This window comes from Trachypithecus francoisi, unplaced genomic scaffold, assembly GCF_009764315.1.
Source record: "Trachypithecus francoisi isolate TF-2019V2 unplaced genomic scaffold, Tfra_2.0 Lachesis_group8, whole genome shotgun sequence".
In the NCBI taxonomy this organism is placed as follows: domain Eukaryota; kingdom Metazoa; phylum Chordata; class Mammalia; order Primates; family Cercopithecidae; genus Trachypithecus; species Trachypithecus francoisi.
In genome coordinates, this window is record NW_022681473.1 from 29466319 (window position 1) to 29493214 (window position 26896).

The 26896-nt window shown below is 42.7% G+C and overlaps 1 protein-coding gene across 2 annotated transcripts in view; it reads left to right on the forward strand.

Annotated features, from left to right (window-relative positions):
• Window positions 1-26896, forward strand: part of SLC1A2 (solute carrier family 1 member 2) — a 106005-nt gene that overhangs the window by 41664 nt on the left and 37445 nt on the right. The window contains exons 1-6 of one of the 2 annotated variants that reach the window (XM_033207912.1): window positions 831-943; window positions 5986-6125; window positions 8296-8448; window positions 10923-11173; window positions 17360-17528; window positions 21924-22050. In XM_033207912.1, the coding sequence (XP_033063803.1) occupies window positions 834-943; window positions 5986-6125; window positions 8296-8448; window positions 10923-11173; window positions 17360-17528; window positions 21924-22050 (950 nt within the window). In that variant the 5' untranslated portion in view covers window positions 831-833. Of the gene's footprint in view, window positions 1-830; window positions 944-5985; window positions 6126-8295; window positions 8449-10922; window positions 11174-17359; window positions 17529-21923; window positions 22051-26896 lie in introns of those variants that run through there. The other variant, XM_033207913.1, reaches the window with a different exon arrangement.

Consider the following 26896-nt stretch of genomic DNA (forward strand, 5'->3'; position numbering starts at 1 on the left):
TATTTTATAGATTAAGAGAATGGGACCTAAAAAATAAAAATGGGCCAAAATTGATACTTAAACCTTATTGATATCTTACATTGAGAATGTGTTTTTACCATCTCATAGCAGTTTACCCTACTGTCTGTTGATCACGGAAGGTAATGTTACATCCATTTTATCCTCATACTTTTCCCCTGACACACCCACTTAGCAGCAGTCCTGGAATTAGAACACAGACTTTCTGACTTCCAGTCCTATCCTGGCCCAATACCATCATGATTCAGGATAGCTATAAACTGTATTCTTTAACCAGCCCCTCAAATGGACTGAAAGAAGCTATAGAAAAGAGGTTTGTGAAGTCTGGAGTGCCTCACCAGCAGGACCATAAAGTAATTCTGTGATTTTGCAAATGAACACTGTGAAGACACAATGAATAGAAGAAGGGACTGAAGGAGACTTTGGAGGCTGTGACCCTTTAAGTTTCATTTGCAGGATCTGTGACAACACAGTATCTGTCAGAGAGAGACTGACATCTTGGTTGGTAAGCATCTTTGACACAGTTAAGGCAGGTCTTACAGGATCTAGGAAGGGTGGAGGGACTTGCAGGCTGTTGGAAATGTCAGGAAGTCTTAGGGTTTCAGCACCCTTTTACAGCAGGGGTGGCATTCTTCAGGGAGCTGGGGGAAATCCTGGATGTGGGACAATCAAAGCTGAAATCTCTACCTCCTGGTTCTTGGTGCTCGAGCTGACACCACTGGTATTTCCATCTTTCTTATCCAAATACAACAACTGTCTTAGGCGAGAGGCTCTGCTATGAGCACTGTTTTTGTTCTTGATACTAGGGTGACCTAATGTCTTCCAGTAGGGCAATTTCTGGACATCATTGTCTCCCCAGTACCTCCCCAGATCCTGAAGCCTGGGGCCAGAGAGGGGAAGTTAGATGTCAGCAGTGGAAAGACAGGTGGGTGAAGCCCATTGCAAACCTCACATCCTCCAGGAGAAACACACCAGTTGCTTTTAGGCTCCCTGTGGAGTGTTCTGTTGCCACCTCATCGAATCAGTGAAGGTGGAAAAAAGAGTTTGGTGCCAGCTAAGGCGACATTGAAGTGTGCAGCAGGAAATCTGAATCCAACACCACATCTAATGAGCCTATTATTAGAGGCTCTTGGCAAAGCAAGGGAAATTGAATGCTAATGAAAAGCAGGTTCTGAGAATAGTTTAAAACTTAGCGTTAGCCCCATTACACGTTCCCTTCTGAGTCACAGAGGATGATTTGCACGATAAGCTGAGCTTGCCTTGAAACAGGACTCACGTGGATTTGCATGAGAAAGAACTGGGCAGTGATTGCAAAATTAACAGCTGTTTAAATAATTCAATGGAGAGGCTAAGGCTGAAGGAAATTATAGGCTCATTGTTAAAAGTTTTTAATTATCCTCCAACAGCTGTCCCACCACATGGCCTTACTTTGTTGGGCAGTGGAGGCCATTCGAGAGATGTTGGCACACTGGAACTTCCAACATTAAGGCATTGCATTGCTAATATTCCTCCATTCAGGAGGCACTCAAGTAGAAACACAGATGGCAGGCAGTGTCAGAGAGCATTAGCCTCAATGGATTTGGTGGACCCAAATCCCACCTGAGTTTTATTGCTTTGTTCTGTGTGCACAGCCACAGGACGTAGGAAGGGACTATTAGTAAAAGGGTAAGTGTGCACACTGGACATCTTACTGTGTATCCGATGGACTTCCCAGACCAGATTTGGCACTTTCTGCTCATTGCCATGGGAGCAAATCTGCTGGCTGCTGTGACCTTAGGCTTTCCACCTGTATGCAACTCACCTCTTCCTGGTAACCGTTTCTCTTAGGGGGAGCTGGGATAGTCATTTAAACCCTCATAATATTCATGATGGTGATAGGACCCAGCATTACTTATTACATATTCATTTGAATCCATGTAAAAATAAACACATGGACCCCAGGGTGTGCATCTGGGTGGGAGCTTTGGGATCTAGGTAGTAAGACAGATTTCCCAATTGTGTATGTTCCATTTATTTGCTAAGCTCTAGACAAATTGCATAAAATACTTGAGGAGACCCCTCATTTCTTCTAGGTTTCTATTCAAGTGTCCCTTCATCATAGACACCTTCCCTGGACACTTGATACAAAATCACACTGCCTCCCCACACACTAGTATCCTTCTCCTTCACCCTTGATATGGTTTGGCTGTGTTCCCACCCAAATCTCATCTTGAATTGTAGCTCCCATAATCCCCATGTGTTGTGGAAGGGACTCCGTGGGAGATACCTGAATCATGGTGGCAGTTACCCTCGTGCTGTTTTCATGATAGTGAGTGAGTTATCACGATATCTGGTGGTTTTATAAGGGGCTTTTCCCCCTTTTTCTTGGCACTTCTCCTTGCTGCCACCATGTGAAGAAGGACACGTTTTCTTCCCCTTCCACCATGATTGTAAGTTTCCTGAGGCTTCCCAAGCCATGCTGAACTGTGAATCAATTAAACCTCTTTCCTTTGTAAATTTCATAGTCTCGGGTATGTCTTTATTAGCAGAGTGAGAATGAACTAATACAGCACCCCTCCCAGCACTTCTCACTACTTAAAATGTATTTATCTATGTATTTGTTCTCTCACTAAAGTGCACACTCCATGATATCAAGGGCTCTTTTTGTTTATTGCAATATCTTTAACATTGACAACAGTATGGGGCCTGTAATATGAGCCCACTAGAAATTTGTGGAATAAATGCAAGAATGGTCAGAATCTGACTGAAGTGGCATGCTGCCGGTCTGTCTGCAGAAGGGCCTTATTCCCAGGGGCAAGCAAGGGGCCATTTTAGAACTGCTTTTCAATTCTCAATTTCTGTTGGCAAACATTGATTAAGCTCTCAGTACTAGGTGTTAAAGATCACAATCTTGCCCTCCTGGGGTTCATAGACTGGAGGAGAATGTGGGCATTTAAACGAAATCCTTCCTTCAAGAGCTGACTCAGGTCTTGGCCCCTTCTGGAACCCCTTCTTGAACATCCCTTCCTCTTCCCTGAACCTGAGTTAGGCATTGTTCTTATGATTTCCCATAGACTCCTTTGCAAGCTTGCTCAGGGCCTGTACATAAAGCAGACAATTACAGTACAATGTGCTTTATGTTTTCTCTCTGAATAAAGGCTCTTTAAGAGTAAAGATTGTACCATACCCATTACTGAGTATAGTATCTGACACATAGAGAACACTCAATAAATATAAGTTATCCCTGTTATTGTCACTGTTACCAGGTGTGTTTGCAATCAGCATTTACATAGCTGTTTGTGTGAACACATTTTTAAAAACTTACATCTTATTCTAAAGGTGTATAGGCTTAGAAGCAGCTCTATATTATATAATAATCTATATACATTATATAATCATGCTATATTACGTGATAATTCCCATGTCAGTCTCTGTGTTCTGGGAGATGTAGTGATTAGTTAGACTAATTAGAATAGTTGGAAATTTTAGATTAGTCAGAATTTTTACAAAGAGTTCTTGGGGGACTCTCTGTGTTTCCAGCTGCAAGATGAGTCCCTGAATTACCTTTAAAATTATTTTCTATGTGCAAACATCAAGAACTCTTACAAGTCTTCCATATCTGTTTAATTCCAAGAGGGCAACTCACGGAAATTCTCTCAATAAATATTTGTGGGTTTACAGTATTTTGATGTAATCACTTTGATGTGGCTATTTTGATTCAGGACTTCAGGAACATTTTGTTATGGCCTAAAAAACAAACCATTAAAGAGGCAGCAATATTGTACAACAAAGAAATGTGTGGCACAGGCATCCAACCATGTTGCCGGGTTGGGTGTGTATGCTAACCTAATGTTTGTGTGTTTTCACTTTGACATGGCTGTTTTGATGCCTGACACTTCCATTACATCATATGGATCTTGCCAGAATGGTTGCTTTAAATACTTCCTAGTTTTACTTGAATACCAACCATGTGCCTGATTCTCATTTCAGTGGCAGGAGAGATTCAAATGAAGCAGAAGGCAAGGAGATTAATGATCTCAAGGGGACTGGAGAGTTTGGCCAAGAGCTGGCTAAGGAAATACATTCACCATTTCAGAACATATACTACCTCCACTCTTTGTTCGACATTTCCTGCTTTAGAGCTTCATATTACTGGCTGGAGACATGTTTAAAAATGGAAAAAGATCCCACTGTAAACATAGAAATATCGTCTATCCATGTTAAAAAGATCATTTTGATCATTTCCCCCTGCTGTGTTGTAAAGTGAATTTTCTGTCTGTTTCACTTGGCGATAGGAGGAAGTGGTATTTGTTGCTCACTGATCAGAAAGGCCCTCACCCACCTGCTGTGGACAGTGATACCCTATTTTCTTTTTCAGACGGTCTGAGGGATTGTTAGTGCACACATATGTCAGGAAACCAGAAGTTGCCTCAGAAATTAACTAGATGAGTAGAAAATTTGGCCATTAAGGGGAGACTAAGAAGCTTATATTTTGACTAATATTCTCATCTGATCATGCAACGTTATTCCTAATTTTAAAACATTTGGGTGGCGAGTGTATTAGGCAGCCTGTTATGAAAAAGCAAGTAGTTGTATTTGGGTTCCAGGTCTTAACTCTGAGACTGGAAGCTTAGGTCTTGGTATCTTGCTGGAATGGCAGGGCAAGTGGGTAAGCCTACTGAACAAAATGTCATCCTTGTCATGAAGTCGATGGGTGTTAAGTGTCTCTTCTTTGTGTACACTGGAGAAAGGTACTATGCTACATATTTTTGTTTAATTTTTTATGAAGTAGGCATCAGGCTTTTCTTTCTACACCCCACACAACTAGCAAGAGTTGGAGTCAGGATTTGAAGCCAAGGCCCTCTGGCTCCAAAACCCACACTATTCCCATTATAACCAGTGATTTCAAAACACTGGTCTGCAGCTTGGTGTTGGTTCCAAAGGAAATTTTCTCCAGTCTATGACAAGACTATCTGGATAAGGGCAACACCTCCCTGTCTTGAAGGCACTGTCATCTGTTCAGAGACACCTCTCTTTCTAGGTGTGAAAGGCTTATTTTTTTTTTCTTTTATCAAATGATGGTGATTGTAAACAGCAGCTAAAAAATGTCCTAAGATATGAAAGTGAAAAACTGGCCTCCCTATGGCAATCCCCAAGCTTACATATGGAATATTATTGGCCAGGGAAATGACAAAGCTGAGGACGGAGAAGTAGGCCCATTACCCCAGCAAGGGCTCCTTTGGGCAGACTCCCAGGATGGCTTAGGCTTACCTGGGGTTTACCCAGAAAAGGGCTTGGCTGCAACCATAGCTGGAGGTGATCAAAATACTTCTTAAAACCATACTTCTAGGTTCTAAGTGGTATTAGCTCTTGGCCAGTTTAGCAGTCTTGATAATGTAGGTGACCTTTTAAAAGCCACAATAGGTTGATTTTTTTTTTTTTTTTTTTTTTTTTTACTATATAAACTATCTTTTCCAAAAAAGAAGTAAAGCTTGGATGATCAACCTTTGTGACTTTCACATGTCAGGATGGGGAAGGCTTCAGCTTGGAGACATTTTAATGTTGATGTAACTCAAGTATGACTCACCTTTTTGCTGTTGTTACAAGAACAAAATAGCTCAGGTTTTGGAGCCAGACCAGTCTGAATTTGGATCTCTATTTATTTTAGCCTTTGCAATCTTGGTCAAGACTCAAGTAAAGGCTCTGTAACATGGTAACTTCCTTCCCTAAGTTACCATGGGGGGCAACTCTTTGGAAGACCCTACCATTGCATGTGGTATTCCTTTCCTTTACTGGGAGGATCCACATCAGTTCTCAGTGTGTCCTACTGTCCTGCTTATAGGTGACCCTGAGTCCCACTTACTTTTACTTTCCTGCAGATGGTTCCAGATTCCAACTGTGCCTGGAGAGGTTCCTCCTCATCTAGCCCCTGAAACTGTATAGGGGAGGTGCCAGTCTCTCTAATCTCTGCCTTCACTTCTGTTCCAGTGCCAACAATATGCCCAAGCAGGTGGAAGTGCGAATGCACGACAGTCACCTCAGCTCGGAGGAACCCAAGCACCGGCACCTGGGCCTGCGTCTGTGTGACAAGCTGGGGAAGAATCTCCTGCTCACCCTGACGGTGTTTGGTAGGTACCTGCACCACCCCACCCCCAGTCTCTTCTTCTCTGGGACTCTACTGGCTCTGTGGGGCAGCTGGTCTCAGCAGCCAGCTGTTCCACCAGAAAGGAAGCCACATGGTTTGCCTAGGGCCCTGTCTGCCCAGGCTTCAGTGATATAGTTTTCCTCCTTACCTCCTCTAGCCATTCATTCTCCTTTGGAATCTAGTAGTTCTTAAATTTTTTGCAAGTAAGTATCTTGTGAGAATGTTGGCATGTAGATTCCTATACTCATGGAGACTTTGCTTTGGGCCATCTGAAATGAGGCCCTGCAGTCTACATATTAGCAAACCTTCTAGGCAGTTCCAAAGCAGTGGTCCATGGACCATGTTTAGAGAACCACCTGCATCAAGATAAGCCCACGTATTGCACAAAACCCTACTAAAATGGCTCCCAAGGTCTGAGCTTCTCCAGACACATCATTAATTTAGGTAATTTGGGCACATTGGCTAATGAGGTCAGTGTGGAAGATGTTTGCCCCAATGCCTTAATCTGATCCAGCTCCATCTAGCAAGTCCTCCTCCTCTGCTTCAGGCCTCACCCAGGTGATGGTTGTTCTTGGGCTATTGATACAATCTTGGTCTTAAGTTTCCCAGGAGGGTTTATTGAAAATGGGGAAAGATACAGTTTCTTGTAATGACAACCACACCATTTCCTTTTTCAATCCCTCCCTTGTTCTTCAGCTCTCACTTAGGTTACACAGAGAAGCAATGAACAACTTGTCCTTCCCACCCACTCACCTGAACCCCTCTATTCCATGGCCTTTCTTTTGAGACAGATGCCTTGGTTGCCAGTGGCCCAGGATCAGGACTGAAGCTCGCCACAGCTAAGTTCACTTAAGAAGAAACCACAGGCATGGTTAGGTTTTCCAAAGGTTACCCACCATGTAACCACATCTAATTCATCACAGGACTTGAAGAAGTTGGAGAGTATGATTTTCACCTGCAGAAGAAAAAGAATCAGGCTTGCAGCCACATTACTCCCTCCACATCCATGGAATTAACACCGTAGCCTGCATTCCTGGAACTCCCTCCCTCCGTTATGGCCAGTGGTACTGACCCAACTTGTGGTTTCTGCAAGAGTCATTCATGTTGGCCACCCATTTGCAGAGATCTAAAATTTTTTGTCTGAGATCTGAGTCTGTAAAGTGAAAGATCCCTGCCAGCGTCTCTGCCTAAATTGTTTCCTCCAAAATTAAATATTTCAGACTCCATTCTTGAGCACCCATAAGATCAGCAATCTAAAAACTATGTAAAAGGACACAGGAGTCAAGGACAAGCCTTGAGAGTGAGCCATGGGGAAATTATTGGAAGCCAAAGAAAATAGATAGGAAGAAAAAAATAGAATTCACACTAGCTTGGTTAATTAAATGTTCTTTTCATCTGGCCTCCAGTTACAATGAGAAGACACACATTAAATGCCATGCCATGTGGTCAAGCTTGGGCTGGGCGAGGAAGCAATATCTGTCCTTGTGGGTTATTTCTTTCTTTCTTTTTTCTTTCTTTCTTTTTTTTTTTTTTGAGATGGAGTCTCACTCTTTTTGCCCAGGCTGGAGTGCAATGGTGCCATCTCAGCTCACTGCAACCTCCGCCTCCCGGGTTCAAGCGATTCTCCTGCCTCAGCCTCCTGAGTAGCTGAGATTACAGGTTTCCGCCACCATGCCCAGCTATATTTTTATATTTTTAGTAGAGACGGGGTTTCACTGTTTTGGCCAGACTGGTGTCAAACTCCTGCCCTCAGGTGATTCACTCACCTTGGCCTCCCAAAGTCCTGGGATTATAGGCATAAGCCACTGTGCCCAGCCCCTTATGGTTTATTTCTGTGGACAATTTCTGGCTCCAAGTAGACAAATAGCCTCAAAGAAGTTGGAGTCAAGTTGCCAGTGTGTACTTTCATAAAGCCTTGAGAAGGTTCTCCTTGACTCTTTGGGTGCTGACTTTTTTAGAATAGTTGGAGGGATAGAAAGTCCTCTCGCTAGTCAACAAAATCAGCTTCACTTATCTAATGTTGTTTTACACTTTGTTCATCATCTAATACTGCAGAAGCGTGAGAAAGGTCAATGTTGCTGAAATAAGTGTCTAGAGTTAGTCATTTGATGAGGGCAAAAAATGAATTCAGATTGTTTTCCCCTTCCTTTTAGGTGTCATCCTGGGAGCAGTGTGTGGAGGGCTTCTTCGCTTGGCATCTCCCATCCACCCTGATGTGGTTATGTTAATAGCCTTCCCAGGGGATATTCTCATGAGGATGCTAAAAATGCTCATTCTCCCTCTAATCATCTCCAGCTTAATCACAGGTAAGATGACCTCACTAGTGCCTGGCTGACATGGGTCATACTCCTGCCCCAGCTTTTGGATTGACTAGAATCTCAATTTGGTTGAGGGAATGTTCTCGTCTATGTCATTTCACTTCAGAGCTTTGGTTTTCCTGTCTCTGAAATAGGGATAATCAACCCTAAAGAAATAAAAGCTTGCCATCGATTAGGCAGTCTATTTGTCTTTCTCTCCAGCAAAAAAATAAAAATAAAAAGGAAAAGGAAACACAGCCACATGTTACAAGTGATGATACCTCCAGTGGTTTTAATTTTTTTTTTTTTTTGAGATGGAGAGTCTCCCTCTGTTATCCAGGCTGGAGTGCAGTGGTGCAATCTCGGCTCACTGCAACCTCTGCCTCCTGGGTTCAAGCGATTCTCCTGCCTCAACCTCCTGAGTAGCTGGGGCTACAGGCGTGTGCCACCATGCCCGGCTAATTTTTGTATTTTTAGTAGAGACAGGGTTTCACCATATTGGCCAAGCTAGTCTCAAACTCCTGACCTCATGATCCACCAGCCTCCAAAGTGCTGGGATTATAGGCATGAGCCACCATACCTGGCCTTAATTTTTAATGTCTACTTTTCTCACCTTTCTAAATTATATTTTGTTCAGATACTGATAAAGGTAATAAATGGCAAAGGAAACTTTCTACTATTTTAATCGGGAATAGAGGGAGGTTGGCATTAAAAATAAATGAAATGCTAGGTATGAAAGTCCTCTGAGTTTTTCAGAACAAAGGTACTCCTCATCTGTGGCATCATGTTCACTTATTTTTGACTAAAATAATTAATTACTGTATTTGAAAGAATTTGGCCCTCCTCTGTGGGTTTATACTGATATTTTCCTCCTTACCAAATAATATTGCTGAAACAGGGTATACATTGGTGCCCTTTGGTGACTAAGCTCTGAGTTGAGGGCAGGAAGCCAAGCTTTGGTCCAAATTTGGGTACCAGCCAGCTAAGTGATCTGGAGAAGTTATCCCCTTGGACTGGCAAGGCTCTGATCACTCCAGGAGATTCAGGGGCTGAGCTGGGTTGTCAGACAGCCCCAGCTGGTTGACCAGTGACCCCAGTACCTGAAATGCTGGAACTCAGGATCAGGCACTTAGGGGCTTAGTGGGATCTTATCATTCCGCACTAGATTGAGTGAAAGGGTGCATTTACAATGAATTCTCCTCTCTAAACCAGATAGAATGTTCTCTAGGCCTGTTAACAGATCATACGTTGGCCAACTTGGTGGGGAAACCTAGCTCCCATTGGCTAGAATTAGACTTTAGGTTGTAAAGAGAAGTAGGTCATATGTAGGTCAGCTTAATTTAGAGCAGCTCACATCACTAACTTCCTCCCCCACAGCAAAAAGGACTGACCCCCAAAAAGGGGTTCAATCTCTCTTTCTGGTAAAAGCAGGAACTGAAACCAGGAAGTGGACACATTGAAGAAACAACTGGAAAAAAACCCAGTGGGGCTGGAGTTTTTGTTAATTTGCTTGGAATTTCCTCTGACCTCCCTAGGTAGAGATGAAGTGCCCACCATTGGCAGGGTGCTTCACAGGGTGTTCCCTAATCCCTGCATGAGGCTGGGAACGTGGATCTTCATGCTTCACCTCGGAGAAATGAGAGGACTGGGCGAAATCTTTATTCTCAGACTCTCCATGTCAGTTACTAGTAATATATTCAAAAGACATTTTGAGCGTGGGACAGAGCTACTAACTTTTTAGTCTTCCAAGTGAGGACATTAAAACATAAATAAATAAACAAGTTAAAAACTAGCATGTACCAGCACCATCGCATTACTTCATAAAAGAAAGGATATGTTAAGACCGAAAAAAAAAAAAGTGGAAAGAACATAATCTCAGAATTAAAAATGGGTTGTCTTCAACTTTATTTTAACTCATTATTGCAGACTGACAAAAAAGTTGTCACAGACCATTTGTAAACTCTAAACAGGAGAATCTCCAACTCTCCCAGTTCTGTAAAATGTTGAAAATCTCCCTGGAAAATAGAATGATAAATTATGGGATTGACCAAATATTCAGTCCAGTCGGCCCTGCATATCTGTGAGTCCCTCATGTGCGGATTGAAAATATTTGAGAAAAAAACTAATAAAAAATACAAAATAATGCAAGTTTAAAAATATAACAACTACGTACATAGCATTTACATTGTATTAGGTATTGTAAATAATTTAGAGGTGGTTTAAAGTAGACAGGAGGATGTGCATAGGTTATATACAAATATTATACCATTTTACACAAGGGACTTGAGGACCTGCAGATTTTGGTATCTGTTGGGAGTCCCAGAACCAATTCCCTCATTGATACTGAGGGAAGACTACAGTAGGGGATTTAATCAACCATTAACACATTTGAGTAATATGAAGCTAATGTCATAGAAATGTAGACACAGGTCATTAGCACAAATGTAATAGAATTAATCCTTCTGCATTTCTTTTCAATCCAGGGTTGTCAGGCCTGGATGCTAAGGCTAGTGGCCGCTTGGGCACAAGAGCCATGGTGTATTACATGTCCACAACCATCATCGCCGCAGTGCTGGGGGTCATTCTGGTCTTGGCTATCCATCCAGGGAATCCCAAGCTCAAGCAGCAGCTGGGGCCTGGGAAGAAGAATGATGAAGTGTCCAGCCTGGATGCCTTCCTGGACCTTATTCGAAATCTCTTTCCTGAAAACCTTGTCCAAGCCTGCTTTCAACAGGTAATCCAGAGTTCAGATGTTCTCTCTTCTCCAGTCCTCTAAGTTATCAAGGCGATAACTTAAGAGTCTCTTTTGCCAGTTGCGGTGGCTCAAGCCTGTAATCCCAGCACTTTGGGAGGCCGAGATGGGCGGATCATGAGGTCAGGAGATCGAGACCATCCTGGCTAACACGGTGAAACCCCGTCTCTACTAAAAAAATACAAAAAACTAGCCTGGCATGGTGGCGGGTGCCTGTAGTCCTAGCTACTCGGGAGGCTGAGGCAGGAGAATGGCGTAAACCCAGGAGGCAGAGCTTGCAGTGAGCTGAGATCCGGCCACTGCACTCCAGCCTGGGCGATAGAGTGAGACTCTGTCTCAAAAAAAAAAAAAAAAAAAAAAGAGTCTATTTTAACAGATCAACTCTGGTAGAAATTTTCTTAATATGTAATTATCTCTGACTAGGCCCAGGGATTCTATGAGGTGGTTTAGGGAAGGATCTTGGGATTGGAGTCTCCTGGTTTTAACTTTTTTAAACCTCCTTTTTTTTTCCCAGCTCACTTCATATCTTTTTGCTCTGGGATTGTCCTCCTTTTCTCTTTCTCTCTCTCTCTCTCTCTTTCCTTATATCTATCTCTTCCTTTCCTTTTTGTGCATGAGGCTGGGAAATGTGTCTTTGAGTCATCCATGGGCATATTTTTATTAGCCTTGCCCACAACCTTCTAGAGTACACAGGGGTTCTTAAACTTGGCAGTAAAGCCAAACCACCAATGGCACTTTTAAGAAAATACAAATACCATACACAATCAGAATCTCCAAGGGATGAATCTGGAGCTTGGGTATTTTTTTAAATTGTGGAAGTAATACTTGCAGATTATGAAAGATTTAGAAAGTATAGAAGTACATAAAGTAAAAGTTAGAAGCTTCTACTTTCCCTTCTCTAGAGCTACTTCTGTTGAGAATGTTGTTTCCTCCCCTGTATTTTTCTTTTGCCACATATGCAAGTGTGCATAATCTTTAAAAGAATTCAACCCTGGCCAGATGTGGTGGCTCATGCCTATAATCCCAGCATTTCGGGAGGCCGAGGCAGGGGGATCATTTGAGGTTAGGAGTTCAAAACCAGCCTGGTCAACATGGTGAAACCCTATCTCTACCAAAAATGCAAAAATTAGCTGGGTGTGGTGGCGTATGCCTGTTATCCCAGCTACTCAGGAGGCTGAGGCAAGAGAATTCCTAGAGCCTGGGAGGCAGAGGTTGCAGTGAACAGAGCCACTGCACTCCAGCCTGGGAGACAGAGTGGCATACTGTCTCAAAACAAACAAACAAACAAAACAAGAATTTAACCCAATGGTACTCCATTGTTCATAAAACGTTACATTTGACTTTTTCATTGAACAGTGTTTTAAAGTCATCTCTTCTTTTTTTCATGATTGCATAATATTTTTAAAGGATAAATTCCTAGAAGTAAAAATGCCCTATCAGGAGTTTTATATTTTGAGTTTGCTGGCTGTTGCAAAATGGCACTACAAAAGTATGTAGTAGTGGGTACAGATTCCTTAGCAATGTATACTCTTGCTTGCTGCATACACGCCTATACATTTTTTTAAACTTGAGATTTTTTGAAAACAGGTGATTCTGCTGAGTGGAACCACTGAGTTAGCTGAGTAGGCACCATCCACTACCCTGTTTTCTAGCCCCAAGGCCTGCTTAGGTTAGAACGCATTCCATACACGCCAGTTCCCATGAATCTGGGTAGAAACTAAGCTAAAACCAAGCAGTCTCCTTCAGCCATTTCCAAGCACAGAAGAATGAGCTTAGGAAACAGGTAGCTTAGAAGAAAAGTATGTATTCCTAGCTGTCTCCAAAATGTAGCCCTTAACCATTACTGAACCCATATTACTCTGGGTTGGGGTATGTTCCCTAGTTTCAGATACCATTTTAGTGGTACATGTAGCATGGACCTATATTAAAGGAAACCACTCCAGGCCAGGGAAGTTGGATGCAGAAATAAATAGAAATAAGCTGGAGGAGAAGGTGCTTACTGGGCCCCATCTGTATAGCATGTTTGCCCCTCAGCCAGCTTGCTCAGAAAGATGAATTGACTTGCTTTAGAGTGAGACACACAATTGGGTGCTGTCCATTCTTAACGTTTTGGAGAGAGTGTTCTGGGATGGCAGCTGCAGGAGGCTGAGCTGGTAGTAGACTGGTGGAGAGTGGAGCATGGGAGGGCCTGGGAAGGACAGATTTGGACTCAGTTCTGTGCCTGATCATGCCATGCTCTGTGAAAAAAGGAAAGCAGGACCAAGAAGCAGGCAGGCTCGTGGAGCTATTGCTCTGGTCTTGGAGTGAACTTTTGTGGAGCTGGCCACACTCACACTCGGTGAGTGTTATGGTGGATGGGCAGTCTTTGCATGCAGCTGCCCGTGGCAAGAGGTGCTGTCTGCCACTCTGGAATAAAGACATGAGCCATTCCCTTCCCCATCCTGGCCCTGACCCCAATTTTCCTTTGCCAAAATTCATATGAGGACTGAGCCTTGGTCCCCCAGTAGGCTCAGGATCAAGGTCCCTTAGGGTTAGGACAACCTGAAGAAGAATGGTGTAGAATCCACCTCAGGGAGAGAATGGGAACAGATTCCTTAGGCCTGGGAGGAAGGCACTGAAGAGGACTTGAGGACAGGAAATTCTTTTAAAGGGACATGGCATTTCCAGAGAGAAAGGGTGCATGAGAGACATCTGTGTCCATGAGTACAGCTAGAAGTGATTTAAAATAACCTGTCTTGAGTGAAGGAGGCTCCCTGACCAGAGTTAGAAACAGAGATGTAAAGAGGAAGATGAGCTCCCCCCAGAGAGGAGACTGCCTGCTCCCAAGTGACAGGGCCTGGTTTGCCCAAGTCAGGTGTCTGTGTCTTTGTGAGCAGGGAGATCTCCTGCTTGCTATTTGGGGCTTACTCTGAACTAAAGTGAGATTTCCAAGAGAGTAACTGGCTGTAAGATATGGCCTTACAATATTAAACCCAGAATCACCTGTTTTTAAAAAATCTTAACTTTAAATACTGAAGGAAAATAACATGGGTTCTTTTCCTCCAGGAAATTCAGTGATTTGTGTATGTTCACTCGGCCAATATTTGTGAGCAGGACAGGCTGCCAGGCTTTCTGCTTTGCACAAGGATGCCATAGGGGAGGAGAGAGATGAGCACCCTGCCCCAAGGAGCTCACTTACATTAAAGGGGAGGGAGGTAGACCAAAATAAACATCAGGGAAACACAGAAGAGACTTAAACATTGAGACAGGTGTTCTCTGAGGGCTAGAGGCAGGATGATAGGCTGGTGGTAACTAGGGGAGATGTTTGAGCTGAGAGGATAGGGGATCAGAATGAGTTAGGCCTACAAAGAGCTGGGGAAAGACGCTTCTCAGTAGAGGCACACATATGCAGAGGCTGAAAAGTACTTATAATGTTCAGAGAAGAAAAAGGAGGTTGTGTGAGGCCAGTGTTGGGGGTACAGAGACTGGAGGAAGGTGAGCTCAGCTCAGGCATGACTTGGTGGGCCAGGGAAAGCTAAGGATATAGACAGGGCTATAGATAGCCACGCTTATCTATAGATTGTATGTAGACAAGAAGAAAGCTGAGTAGGTAAGTTTATGGTTTTGCAGGTTTTACAGTGAGACATGATGGTGGCTTAGGGTCAGGGAGGCTGGAGTTGGCACCTGCTATGCTTTGGATGTCTGTCCCTTCCAAAATTCATGGTGAAATTTAGTTGCCATTATAACAATATTGATAAGTGGACCCTTTGGGAGGTGATTAGGCCATGAGGTCTCTGCTCTCATGGATGGGATTAATGCTGCTATAAAAGAATGAGTTTGGTTCCTTTGTGCCTCTCTTTGCCTTTCTACCTTCTTCCATGTAATGATGCAGCAAGAAGGCTCTTGACCGATGATGATACCTTCATTGTGTACTTCCCAGTCTCCAGAATGGTGAAAAAATAAATTTCTGTTTATTATAAATTATCCAGTCTTAGGTATTCTGTTGTAGCAGCACAAAACAGACTAAAACAGCAAATACATGAAATTGTACAACCAAACAGGTTCTGTGAATCAGGAACTCAGGCAGAGAACTAGGCCTGTGTTCAATGTTCCTATCTCCTCAGCTTCAGCTTACACTACTGGCCTGTGCTATTTGGAATCTGGATTTCTGGAGTCAAGCATAACTCATCTTGAATCCTGCCTCAGCAACTAACTAGCAAGCTGCCCTTGAGTTGAGGGGCTACTGTTGACCTAAGACGTAATGGATGTAAAACAGGTAGCAGCTGGCCTCCTGCCTGATCCTGACAGCCACCATTCATTTAGATCCATGAGTATTTCTCTTTTAAACCAAATTTAGGCTTCTTTAGCATTCTTAGGATAGGTCGACAGTTGACTTTGGTCCCTTTTTCTTTCCTGGGAGCATGACTCTGCTGTTCACGGAAGCTTCTCTTGTGATCCTTCCTGCATTCACTCTTCACACCAATGTTGCCCAGACGAAGGGGCCACATTGAGGGGAGAAGTGGGCTGCCTGTTCTTCCCTCACACAGCTGGCCCTAGGCTTCCTCTCTCCCTGAACCAGTACATGTGGCCAGGCTAGAACAGAGAGCACTCTCCTCTCCTCAGAGAACACTGACCTCCCTTCCCTTCCATTTTGGATAACTGGCAGTTCAGCTTTGCTTCCTATGGAGCCCAGCACAGTAGGATTGGATCCCCATAGCTTAACATACAGCACAGGCTGTGGAAATAACTCAATGGAGATGAGGTCATCTGAGTTGAAGTCCCAGTTCTGCCCATAACTCCATGACGTCCAACAAGTCACTTGACTTTCCCATGCATCTTCTTCCGTATCTATTCAGGGTTCAGCCATCTGTTACCTACTACATGCCGGCACTGACATTCTAGGATACTGCATTGAGTTCTATTTTAATGCCCCTGGAGGTGGTGTTTTTTAGCCTCAGATGTGGATTTTTATAGCACTCTGCATGTAGGGTGCCTGGCACCTTTAAAAATAGGACCACTGCCATGGATGTCGAGGAATAGCGGGAGAGGTTCCTTGTGAGTCATCTGACAGAGATGCTTGGGGAACATTGAGCAAGGCTTGGCATCACTGCTCAGAAGGAGCGGCTGTCTTCCCACCTTGAATTTGGATCTGAAATATGAGCAAATGCTCCTGCCATGGTGGCTGCTGGCAGCTGGCACTCTTGGTACCCAGATGGAGATTTCCAGCCGAGCCTGGCTCTAGAAGGAGCCCAAACTGAGGCAGCCTGTGATGCACCTATCCAGTGGGGACCAGGTTGGGGGGAAAACAGGTGGATCATGAGTTGCTGATCTGACCCCTGCCAAGGCTTCCTATTCTTAACCAGAGCCAGGGCCCATCACAACTGGAAGGACCATCTAACTAGGTCTCACAATTGGGAAGAGCATCCAAGTTAGACATTTCATACTGTTTCTGAGCTTCAATCATAGGAGTGAAAGAAGACATTTATCACCCAAGTTTAAGACTGTCCTATTATTGACCACAGTACTTATAGTACATTTGCAAATTATTTTTATACATTCTATACTTATGAAATCGTGTCATTTGCAGCAACATGGATAAGACTGGAGGTTGTTATCTTAGGTGAAATAAGCCAGGCACAAAAAGACAAATATTGCATTTCTCATTTATATGTGAGAGCTAAAATATTTGAACACATGGAAAAAAAGTGGAAAAATAGATAACAGAGGCTAGGAAGGCTGAGTGTGGGGGAAAAGGAAAGGATGAAGAGAAGTAGCTTAAAGGGTACAAACATACAGAAAGATAGAAGGAATTCATTCAATGTTTGATAGCAGAGTTGGATGACTGTACTTAAAAAATGCATTGTACTCAGATGATAGACACCTTAAATGCCCTGATTTGATCATCACACATTGTATACATGTAAAAAATTTCTCATGTACCCCAAAATTTGCACAAATAAAAAATTCTGTAATTATCTGTGATTAGGACAATTGTATCTCACTGTGTATAATAAAACACCATTTTGTAAATAGACATAGAAAATATTCTCCAGTTTTCATAACCTTGCTTTGGTATTTCTTAATTATTGTTAACCTGTTGGGAACCTTAAAATATATGAATAGCCAGGCTTTTCTTTCACCTCATAGGCCAAACCTCAACTTTATGCCTTTTTTCCCTCACTCTATTAGATTCAAACAGTGACAAAGAAAGTCCTGGTTGCACCACCGCCAGACGAGGAGGCCAACGCAACCAGCGCTGTTGTGTCTCTGTTGAACGAGACTGTGACTGAGGTGCCGGAGGAGACTAAGATGGTTATCAAGAAGGGCTTGGAGTTCAAGGACGGGATGAATGTCTTAGGTAGGCCAGCTGGTGGTCTGGGATTCTGCTTCCCTGTCTATGGCTGGGCTCTCCTGCACTCCCTTTTCAGAAAACTGATGACTCAGCTGTCCTCTAGGTGGAGCAGGAGGCTCTCTCTGGGGAGCAATTTGAGGGTCACTGGGACTGAGAGCTGAGCGATTTAAGGAAGAGGGGGAAGGACAGAGGAGACCATGAGGGGACAGGGCAGCCAGAAGCTGGGTATGGGAAACAAAGGAGAGAGCTCACCATCATTGGGCACATTCCCTGACTCTCTGTGTGGTGTTAGAAAGTCACCTTCTCTGACTCTCTATGTTGTTAAGTGACACATCCATTGCTTTCATTTCTTAAGCATTTTTTAAAAGCTGCCGCCAAATACTGGTGCTGTGCTAGGTGCAGAGGCTGGACCACCGCAGCTCTCATAGTCTGCAAACAAATGCAATGCTACCAGGACTGTGAAGTGTTGGAGTAGGTACCAGAGGAGCTTTACAGATTATCTTGTTTTACTTTCTGGGATCCCAGTGAGCTCTTTCTCCTAGCCTGGTGCCTTCTTAGCATGCCATCCTAGAGGTTTTTGGGGCTCTGCAGTTGGGCAGACCTGGGTTTGGATCCAGTATGGGCCACTTACTGGTTATGTGACCCTGGGCAAGTTACTCCATTTCTCTGAGCCACATTTGTAAAATGGAAATGGGATTGACATCTGTTTAGTAGATTATTGTGAGGATGAAACGTGATTGTGCATATAGGGCACAGTAGCACATGCCATGTGCTCTCTCCATATGAGCTCTGATCATTATTCAAAGTGGGTGGAGAGCTGAGGAGTTCAGTAAGAAAATACCTCCATGAGGGACAGAGGTTTCTTACCATGTAAGCGGCTCTAGTCTGCCCAGTTTGCTCCCTTCCCACTCAGTGGGTCCACTCCCTTCCATAACCTCCATCCACCATTAGAATGGTGTCCCCTAGACAGGAAATAGTGGCTTTTGGCCAAAACCTGGGAGAAATGGTGAATCTGGATGGATGAAGTATGTTTATTTATCTAAGCACAATTTCTAAAGGTTTGGATGACAGTAGTCCTTTCACATTGTCATCTAAAAAATCGCATGGCCTTGTCTGCTTAGTCGGGTTGTCAGATAAAATACAGAATGTCCAGATAAATTTGAATTTTCGATAAGAGGCAAATAGTTTTTTAGTGTGTGTCACAAATATTGCATGGGACATAATAATACTAAAAAAAATGTATTCATTACTTACCTGAAATTCAAAAAGTAATTGAGTGTCATGTTTGTTTGTTTGTTCCAAATTTGGTAAGCCTACTTCTTAGCCATCCAGAATGGTACAGAGAAAGAGGAGAGAGAGGGAGCAGAATTGCAGAGTCACCAAGAAGCAGAACCGGATCTTTTTTTTTTGGCCTGGTAGGAAGCAGGTTGGGTGAGTGAGAGTGAGGGAAGAGATCAGCTGACTAGGTTGCTGGGCAATGGAAGATCAATAAACATTGTTTAACAACCAGTGGGAGGTGAGAGGTGGAAGGAGCGAGGAGAAGGAAGGAGAGTTCCTCTATGGAGGTTTTGCAAATATCCCCAGCACCACTGAGCAGCTCTTCTCCCTCACTGTCCAGCTATCTATGTCCCTTTTAGGACCTTCCTAACTCCCCCGTGGTCCTTTCTGGTGGGTCATAATTTAAAACACCAACCCCCTTTTGTCAAAGTGTTCCTCAGTCTTCTCCATACTCTGGAGGAGCTTGAGGCCATGAACAATGGGGCCAGGGCTTTGGAGTGAATCATTCAAAGACTTTCCTGGTTGTTTCCAGAGTCTTGGTGGATTCTGGGAAGTCACAGGATCTTTGGCTCTACTGGGGAGTTTCAACACAACTCACTACTCTGTAACCCCAGCGGCCAAGTCCAAGAGGGTTTTGTTCAGATGGAACACCCCCGTTCCAGTGAGCAATTTCAATTAGGCAGTGTTTACAGAGAAAGACTACAAGCTGAATATGGTTTCCATCCAAGTGCAGGTCAAGGCTCTGGAAAGCCAAGGGAAGTTAGACTGTTGAGAAACTTCCCATTTACAAATCATGGCTGAAATAAGGTTCTTTCCACAGTCTTCTGAGGGTGGAGATAGTGGCTTTTTTTATTTTTTAGTTTTGCTGTCTTTCTGTTTTTTGGCTTTGGAAAGTCCCGAGGACTAAGCACTTGCAATAAGTGAGGATACAACCCCAGTTCTTGCCTCCCACTTCTTTAAGGAACCACTTCTCTCCTAAAAAACCTCCAGAAACAATTCTGGGCTCCACCCTCTCCCAATTGCTTAAATCAACTCCAACTCTTCCTTTAAAAACCTCTCTCTCATAGATATGGCCAGTTTCTGCTGACACTGAATGGAGCTTTTTTTATTCCAGTTCTTTGGGACCTTGATACCTCAGGCATTTTTTTCTTAATTTCAAATGAAATTAACCAAGTAATATGAGCTATTCTCAACCAGAATATTCAGATTGATTCTCTCTCACCGCCCACCTAGCAGACTCCTCTCCATGGGCTTGAGAGAAGGACTTGGAAATGGCTTGAAATTGACTTTGTACATTGCTGCAGGACTAGTTCCCTCTGTTCTGGATCTAATCTTCCCTAAGCCTTTGTCTTTCCAGGCCAGTAACTCACTTGTGAAGTCATTTGTCAAGCTTTCTAGCTGAGAGCAAAAAGAGGAGATACTAAATGTGAGGGATTAGCAACCCCAAGTGCAAGTGATGGATTCTTTTTGCTGAAGATAGAAAGGATCCAGCAAAGGGTAGTTAGACAATCTGGGTTGATATGTGTTTGGTGTAAAGAGGTTAATGGGTTAGTTGACTAGGGAAAGGGTAAAGTCAAACGTTCAGAGAGAAGGAATTTCCTTCTAAGAGAATCAAATTATGATGCTAAAATTTACTGAGTATGGGTTAAGACTTTAGGCATAACTGGACACCATAGGAAACTGGATATAATAGGGAGGGACTGGAAATTAGGACTGCCAAATTGAGCAGGTTAGGTTAGGAGAAGAGGAAAGAGAAGATGGCTCATACTTCAGAGTCAGAGAACAAGTCAGGTGGGCAAGCAAAGTCCTGTAGCCAAGGACATAGCAACATTGATTTATAGAACATGTAAGTAGTAAGAATTGAGACCTTAAGACTGGCAATAATAGATCAGGGGTCAGAGGTCAGGGAGCACATGGGGATTGGCAATTAGAAATCCAGACAGCCCCCAGGCACTACTGGAAACATCTGTAAGCCACACAGTGTGCTCCAGTTCCTGGATGCATTAGAGTGAGACTCCAGGCCTGAGCATGAAATACCAAGGGAGAGAATGGAAGGGACCAACAGGAGTGGTAGGAAGAGCAAAGCCAGGCCTAGCCTTGGAGGAACTAAAGTGTAGGGCAGATTCCCAGGACCTCAGGCACAGGGGATGAGGTGAAACCAACACAGAAGTAAGACTCATGGTTGGGTATTGGAGTTGGTCCAAGATCTAGTGCAATGTGATGCTGACATGAAGAGGGCAGAGATGAAGCTCCTTAAATCCTTCCTGGGATTAGGATTGACCCCGAGGCTGATGTGAGGCTGGACTTAGATACAAGTCAAGAATGTCAAGCGAAGGAAGAAGAGAGTGGAGAGACTAGGAACTAGCAAAATCTGACAGTGAATCTATATTCTGTGTTTATGATCCTGAAAAAACAAATAAAATAAAAAAGAAAGCATTCTAACCACTTCAGTCATGAAAAGAATTGTGACAAATTCATAAATAACAGATTACATTTTTAAAAAACTGGATAGAATGGAGTTTCGGATTTCTTATTGTTTTCCCTTTGATTTTTCAATATTTTTTTCTCCCTGTCATTTTATGTATGTAGTAATAAAAAATAATTTTACATTTAGGATTTTGTAAGAGTGAAACATACCAGCCATGCTTTGATTTGGGATAATACCAAAACAAGCTAGATGTAACTCTAGCAAAGAATTTATTGGCTAATTGGTCTCTGCTATTCCAATATTGGCTCCAAAGTTTGCATGATAATCCCCAAGTCCCAACAAGCCTTTACTCGTTAATCTGTGTAATAATGGAATCTGCTTGCATATGACTTCATAAGTGAGGGGAGGGAGAAGAGAGCACCTTTTAGTTCGGAATGAAAATGAATACATTTTCCTGAACCTAACACTGCTTACAGTTTAACTTGCTCATGTGGAAAATGTTCAAGAAATCCATAATTATCCAGGGGAAAGTTACATTCAGTATGAAATATAATGCTTTTTTCTTTTAATGTCTAATTCATAGGGTAACCAGCAGTGAGAACATGGCTCCATACATTTGGGAATGGTAAAGAATGAGGAGAAAAAAATACATTCTTTGTAATTTGTCCTTCTGTGTAATGTGATTCACCCAACAGGTCTGATAGGGTTTTTTATTGCTTTTGGCATCGCTATGGGGAAGATGGGAGATCAGGCCAAGCTGATGGTGGATTTCTTCAACATTTTGAATGAGATTGTAATGAAGTTAGTGATCATGATCATGTGGTAAGTGGCCTTGTTTTTACTTCTTCTTAGCCGTGGGTTGAGAAAGCCTTGGGGTCCCCAGAGGATACTGGAGCTCTCCCTGCAGGAACAAGTTGGCATAGGCTGATCCAAGGTCTTTCCAGAAAGACCTTGAGAAAGGGATGAAAATACCTTTTTTGGAGCTTCCCCTAGAACAAGGGTAGACAAATTATGCCCCTTGGGCCACATCTAACCTACTGTCTCTTTTGTATGGCCAGCGAGTTGAGAATGGGTTGTATATTTTTATGTAACTGTCTTAGTTGGGTTGCTATAACAAAGTACCAAAGACTGAGTGGCTTAGAAACAACAGAAATTTCTTTCTTATGGTTCTGGAGGCTGGAAGTTCAAGATCAGGGTGCCAGTATGGTTGGGTCTGATAAGGGGCTTTTTCCAAGTTGCAGACCAACTTCTCATTGTATCCACAGTTAGAAAGATATTTATTTATTTTTATTTGAATTTTATTTCATTGTAATTTTATTGAGACAGGGTCTCACTTTGTCACCCAGACTGGAGTGCAGTGGTATGATCATGGCTTTACCGCAGTCTCAACTTCCCTCATTGCAGCTCAAGTGATCCTTCCACCTCAGCCCCTCAAGTAGCTAGAACTACAGGTGCACACTACCATGCCCAGCTAGTTTTTGAAAATTTTTTGTAGAGACGAGGGTTTCACTATATTACCCAGGCTGATCTCAAACTTCTGAGCTCAAGTGATCTTCCCACCTAGGCCTCCCAAAGTGCTGGGATTAGAGGCATGAGCCACTTCGCTCAGCATGAAAAGAGATTCAGAAAGCTCTCTGGGGTCTCTTTTACACAGGCATTGTCTTTCCATGTGTTATAACAAAATACCTTAGACTGGGTAATTTATAAACAATAGGAATTTATTGCTCACCCTTCTGGAGGCTGGCAAGTTCAAGATCAAGGTACTAGCAGATTTAGTATCTGTTGAGGGCCTATTCCTCGTAGTTGGCACCTTTGTGTGTGTCTTCACAGGAAGGGGAAAACAGGCTCCCTCACGCATCTTTTATTAAGAGCACTAATTCCATTGAAGAGGGCAGAGCCCTCATCACCTAATCACCTCCGAGATGGTTCACCTCTTAACACCACTGCCCTGGGAATTAAGTTTCCAATATGAATTTGGGGGACATATGAATTCAACATATGAATTGCAGTTTTTGCCATTACTTTCTTTTTTTTTTGAGACGGAGTCTCGCTCTGTCGCCCAGGCTGGAGTGCAGTGGCCGGATCTCAGCTCACTGCAAGCTCCGCCTCCCGAGTTTACGCCATTCTCCTGCCTCAGCCTCCCGAGCAGCTGGCACTACAGGCGCCACCTTGCCCGGCTAGTTTTTTGTAGTTTTTAGTAGAGACGGGGTTTCACCGTGTTAGCCAGGATGGTCTCGATCTCCTGACCTCGCGATCCGCCCGTCTTGGCCTCCCAAAGTGCTGGGATTACAGACTTGAGCCACCGCGCCCGGCCTTTGCCATTACTTTCAATGGCAAAACCCACAATTACTTTTGCACCAACTTAATAATTAACTTGCCTAAGATTATTATAGCTAGGTAGAGGAAGAGCTATAGTTCATATTGGTATCAAAATCCTTGATACCTAAGCAGGTAGGTTTTTTGGTTTGAATCATCTAAACAATATTGTTTCCCCTTTATTTCACATGTGTTTATAGTCAGTGACTCTGAAATCTAGGGAAGCCTAGGAGAGCACGAGGATCTACTCTCTCATCGTGGAAGCTCTGTCATCTTCAATCATAGGAAACTTTTGGTGTCCCATATCCATCAGACAGAAAGCTTTTTACTTGCATTTGTTTCAGATCCCTAGGATGGTCCTGTATGTCTGCCTAGAAAAAAATAAAACCACTCTTAGACCAAGTCATACCTGTGTTCTCTTTTCCACAGGAATTCTGGGTTACCTATTCCCCATCTTTGTATGTTCCAGGCCTACCCACCTTCTTTGCCAAACCTCTTCTGATCCTTTTTCACTTTTCTGTAGGTGCCTTTCATGGAAATTCCAGCTGCTTTTTCTCTTCTTCTTTTTCTTGTCTCCCACCCCACCTCACAAGGACAAAAATCTGTTCTTATTTTTTATCTCCACAGAACCAAACATGGTGGTGTGCCTGTAGTCAATTGTTACTAAAACTTTAGGAATGAGTGGGATAGCTGAAAACTCCAAGATTTCAGATCAAGAAGATGTTCCTCACTATTTCATGAACCATATTTAGCAGACCTGGCTTGTTCAGATCATTGTTTTACGGTGCTTTTAAAACACAGAAAGGATGCTAGTGAAATAACATGTTCTCTTTTATGATAGTACTGATCCTTCAGCTTCTCAGGCAATGCTGGATTTCTGGATATTTCTTTTATATGAAGATTTGGTAATATGGTGGTGTTATATATATATATATAGAGAGAGAGAGAGAGAGAGAGAGAGAGACAGAGAGAGACGCAGAGAGACAGAGAGAGAGAGAGAGACAAAGTCTTGCCCTGTCGCCAGGCTGTAGTGCAATGGTGTGATCTCAGCTCACTGCAACCTCCGCCTCCCGGGTTCAAGTGATTCTCCAGCCTCAGCCTTCCAAGTAGCTGGGATTACAGGTGCACGCCACCATGCCTGGCTAGTTTTTTTTAATCTTTAGTAGAGACAGGGTTTCGCCATGTTGGCCAGGCTGGTCTTGAACTCCCGACCCTATGATCCGCCCACCTCGGCCTCCCAAAGTGCTGGGATTACAGGTGTGAGCCACTGCTCCCAGAGGTAAAATGTATTTTTTAAGTCCTTCAGATTCATCTGAGTCTGTTGAGAGTTTAGTACATAATACACAATGCAGAATAAGTCTCTTGCTTAAACATTAGGATTTTCCATCGTTTCCTAGAATTTCTAGCAGATTATGCATCCTTACTCCAAATATGCAGCCCGTATTTCTGTAATATGATGCCAATAGCATGGGCAATGTGTGTGTCCTTCCTACGTCCATACCAATGTGATTTCCACTAAACTCTTGCAGGAAAGAGAATCTTCTAGGACATCAGATGAGTCAGTGGGATGAAGTGTAGCCTCCCTCCTCCCCAGAGATGGAGGGTGGTGGTATGAATTAAGAAGTTTCCCATTTGTTGAAACCAGAACTCCTAAATACTTATTATCATCTTGGGAGGTTAAAAGTGGTTGTGAGGCAGGAGTAAGACCCTAGTATGATTTCTGACAGCTGTTTGGTTACTTCATCTAGGCTCATAGTCAGGACGGTGTCACGTGACATGAAATGCCAATTCTACACATTTCTTTAATTCTTTCACTGCCTCATCAGCATCAGTATTTGCTAATGATGTGTGTAAAAAGGTTCTGGATAAAACAGTTAACTACTCTTTAACTGACCCTCAAAGCTTAAAAATTCAGAATTCTTTTGTATTCTTTTCTATGTAGCAGTTATAATAGTAATAATAGCAAAATGTAACATTGAAAAGATTATAATTGTTTTTGTTATTAAATTATAAATTAGAATTACTAACTTCTTGCTATATGCTCAGTACTATTTCAATTACAGTACATGTACTAATCCATTTATTACTGAGGAAACAATTATTATTAAATAACTTAAATTTACCAAATTCCTGCTAAATACTTAATATTACTCCAATTATTTTACATGCATTAGCTCATTTATTCTTCACAATAGTACTGAACAAAAATATGTGCTTTTGTTAACCCATTTACCAAATGAGAAAACTAAGCACAGAGGGTGACTTGCCCAGTATTATGGAGCTGTACAGAAGTAATACCTACATCAATTTCTTTTTTACTTCAGACTGGATTGAATCCAGGATCCTCCTATTGCAAGCTGTGTGACTTTAGGCAAGTTAGACCCATTCTAAGCCCTGATATTCTGATCTGTAAAATGGGATGATTCTAGAATCCATGCCATAGGTTGCTGTGAGAATTAAGACTGTGACCAACAGTCATGAAGTACCTTTTTGGTGCTGGGAACTGTCTAAGCACTTTACATGGATTAGTGTTATAGTAATAGCTGTTTGCTGTTACCAATATTATCATCAATTCAATCCATATCCTTTGTATCTCTGTGTTCATGAATTCTTTAAGAAACTTGAAAACCCCTTAATTTTTGTATGATTTTCATATCCTCATTTTCTTATGAGGTTATTTAAAACATTTTTTTCAAAATTTGAAAAACTTAAACAGAAAGCAAAATGTTTCATAATCTTATCCCTATAAAAACATAAGTGAGAAGTAAAATCTCTACCTACTCTTCCAATTCCTTCTTCCAATAAATCACCATCCATCCACACTGTTAAAGAAAAAACTATTCAATGACACTTGTTAAAGCAGAGTAAGGCAGATTTTATTCAGGATCGTTGCAATGAGCACAGGGACCACAGCAATGGGATTTTGGAATGGGGGAGAGAGATTGGGCTCACTTGCAAGTACAACATGGGCAAGTGGGAATTTATAGGCATGGAGCAAGGTGGGGGCAGTGGATGGTCTGGGGTAAGGAGTATTTTGGCTAAACCAACCCCACAGGATTCTAGCTGAAGGCCACAGGGTGACCAGACATCGTCTGGGGGAGGATGAAGAACCTGATCAGATTTGAGGGTGATCAGATTTTGAGGACGGAGGTTCTTGCTAACCTGACTTAGATGAGTTTTTTGCTAAACTGGATTTTATAAGGTTTAGCAAAGAGCCCAGAAGAGGCCAGAAGAAGGTTCAGAAGCCTAAGTAAAATTTGGTCAAACAATCTTTGTCAATCCATCTATTTTTTTTTTCATTCAATAAATATTCTATTCTGTGCAGGCAATGATTTTAGGTACTGGTGATATA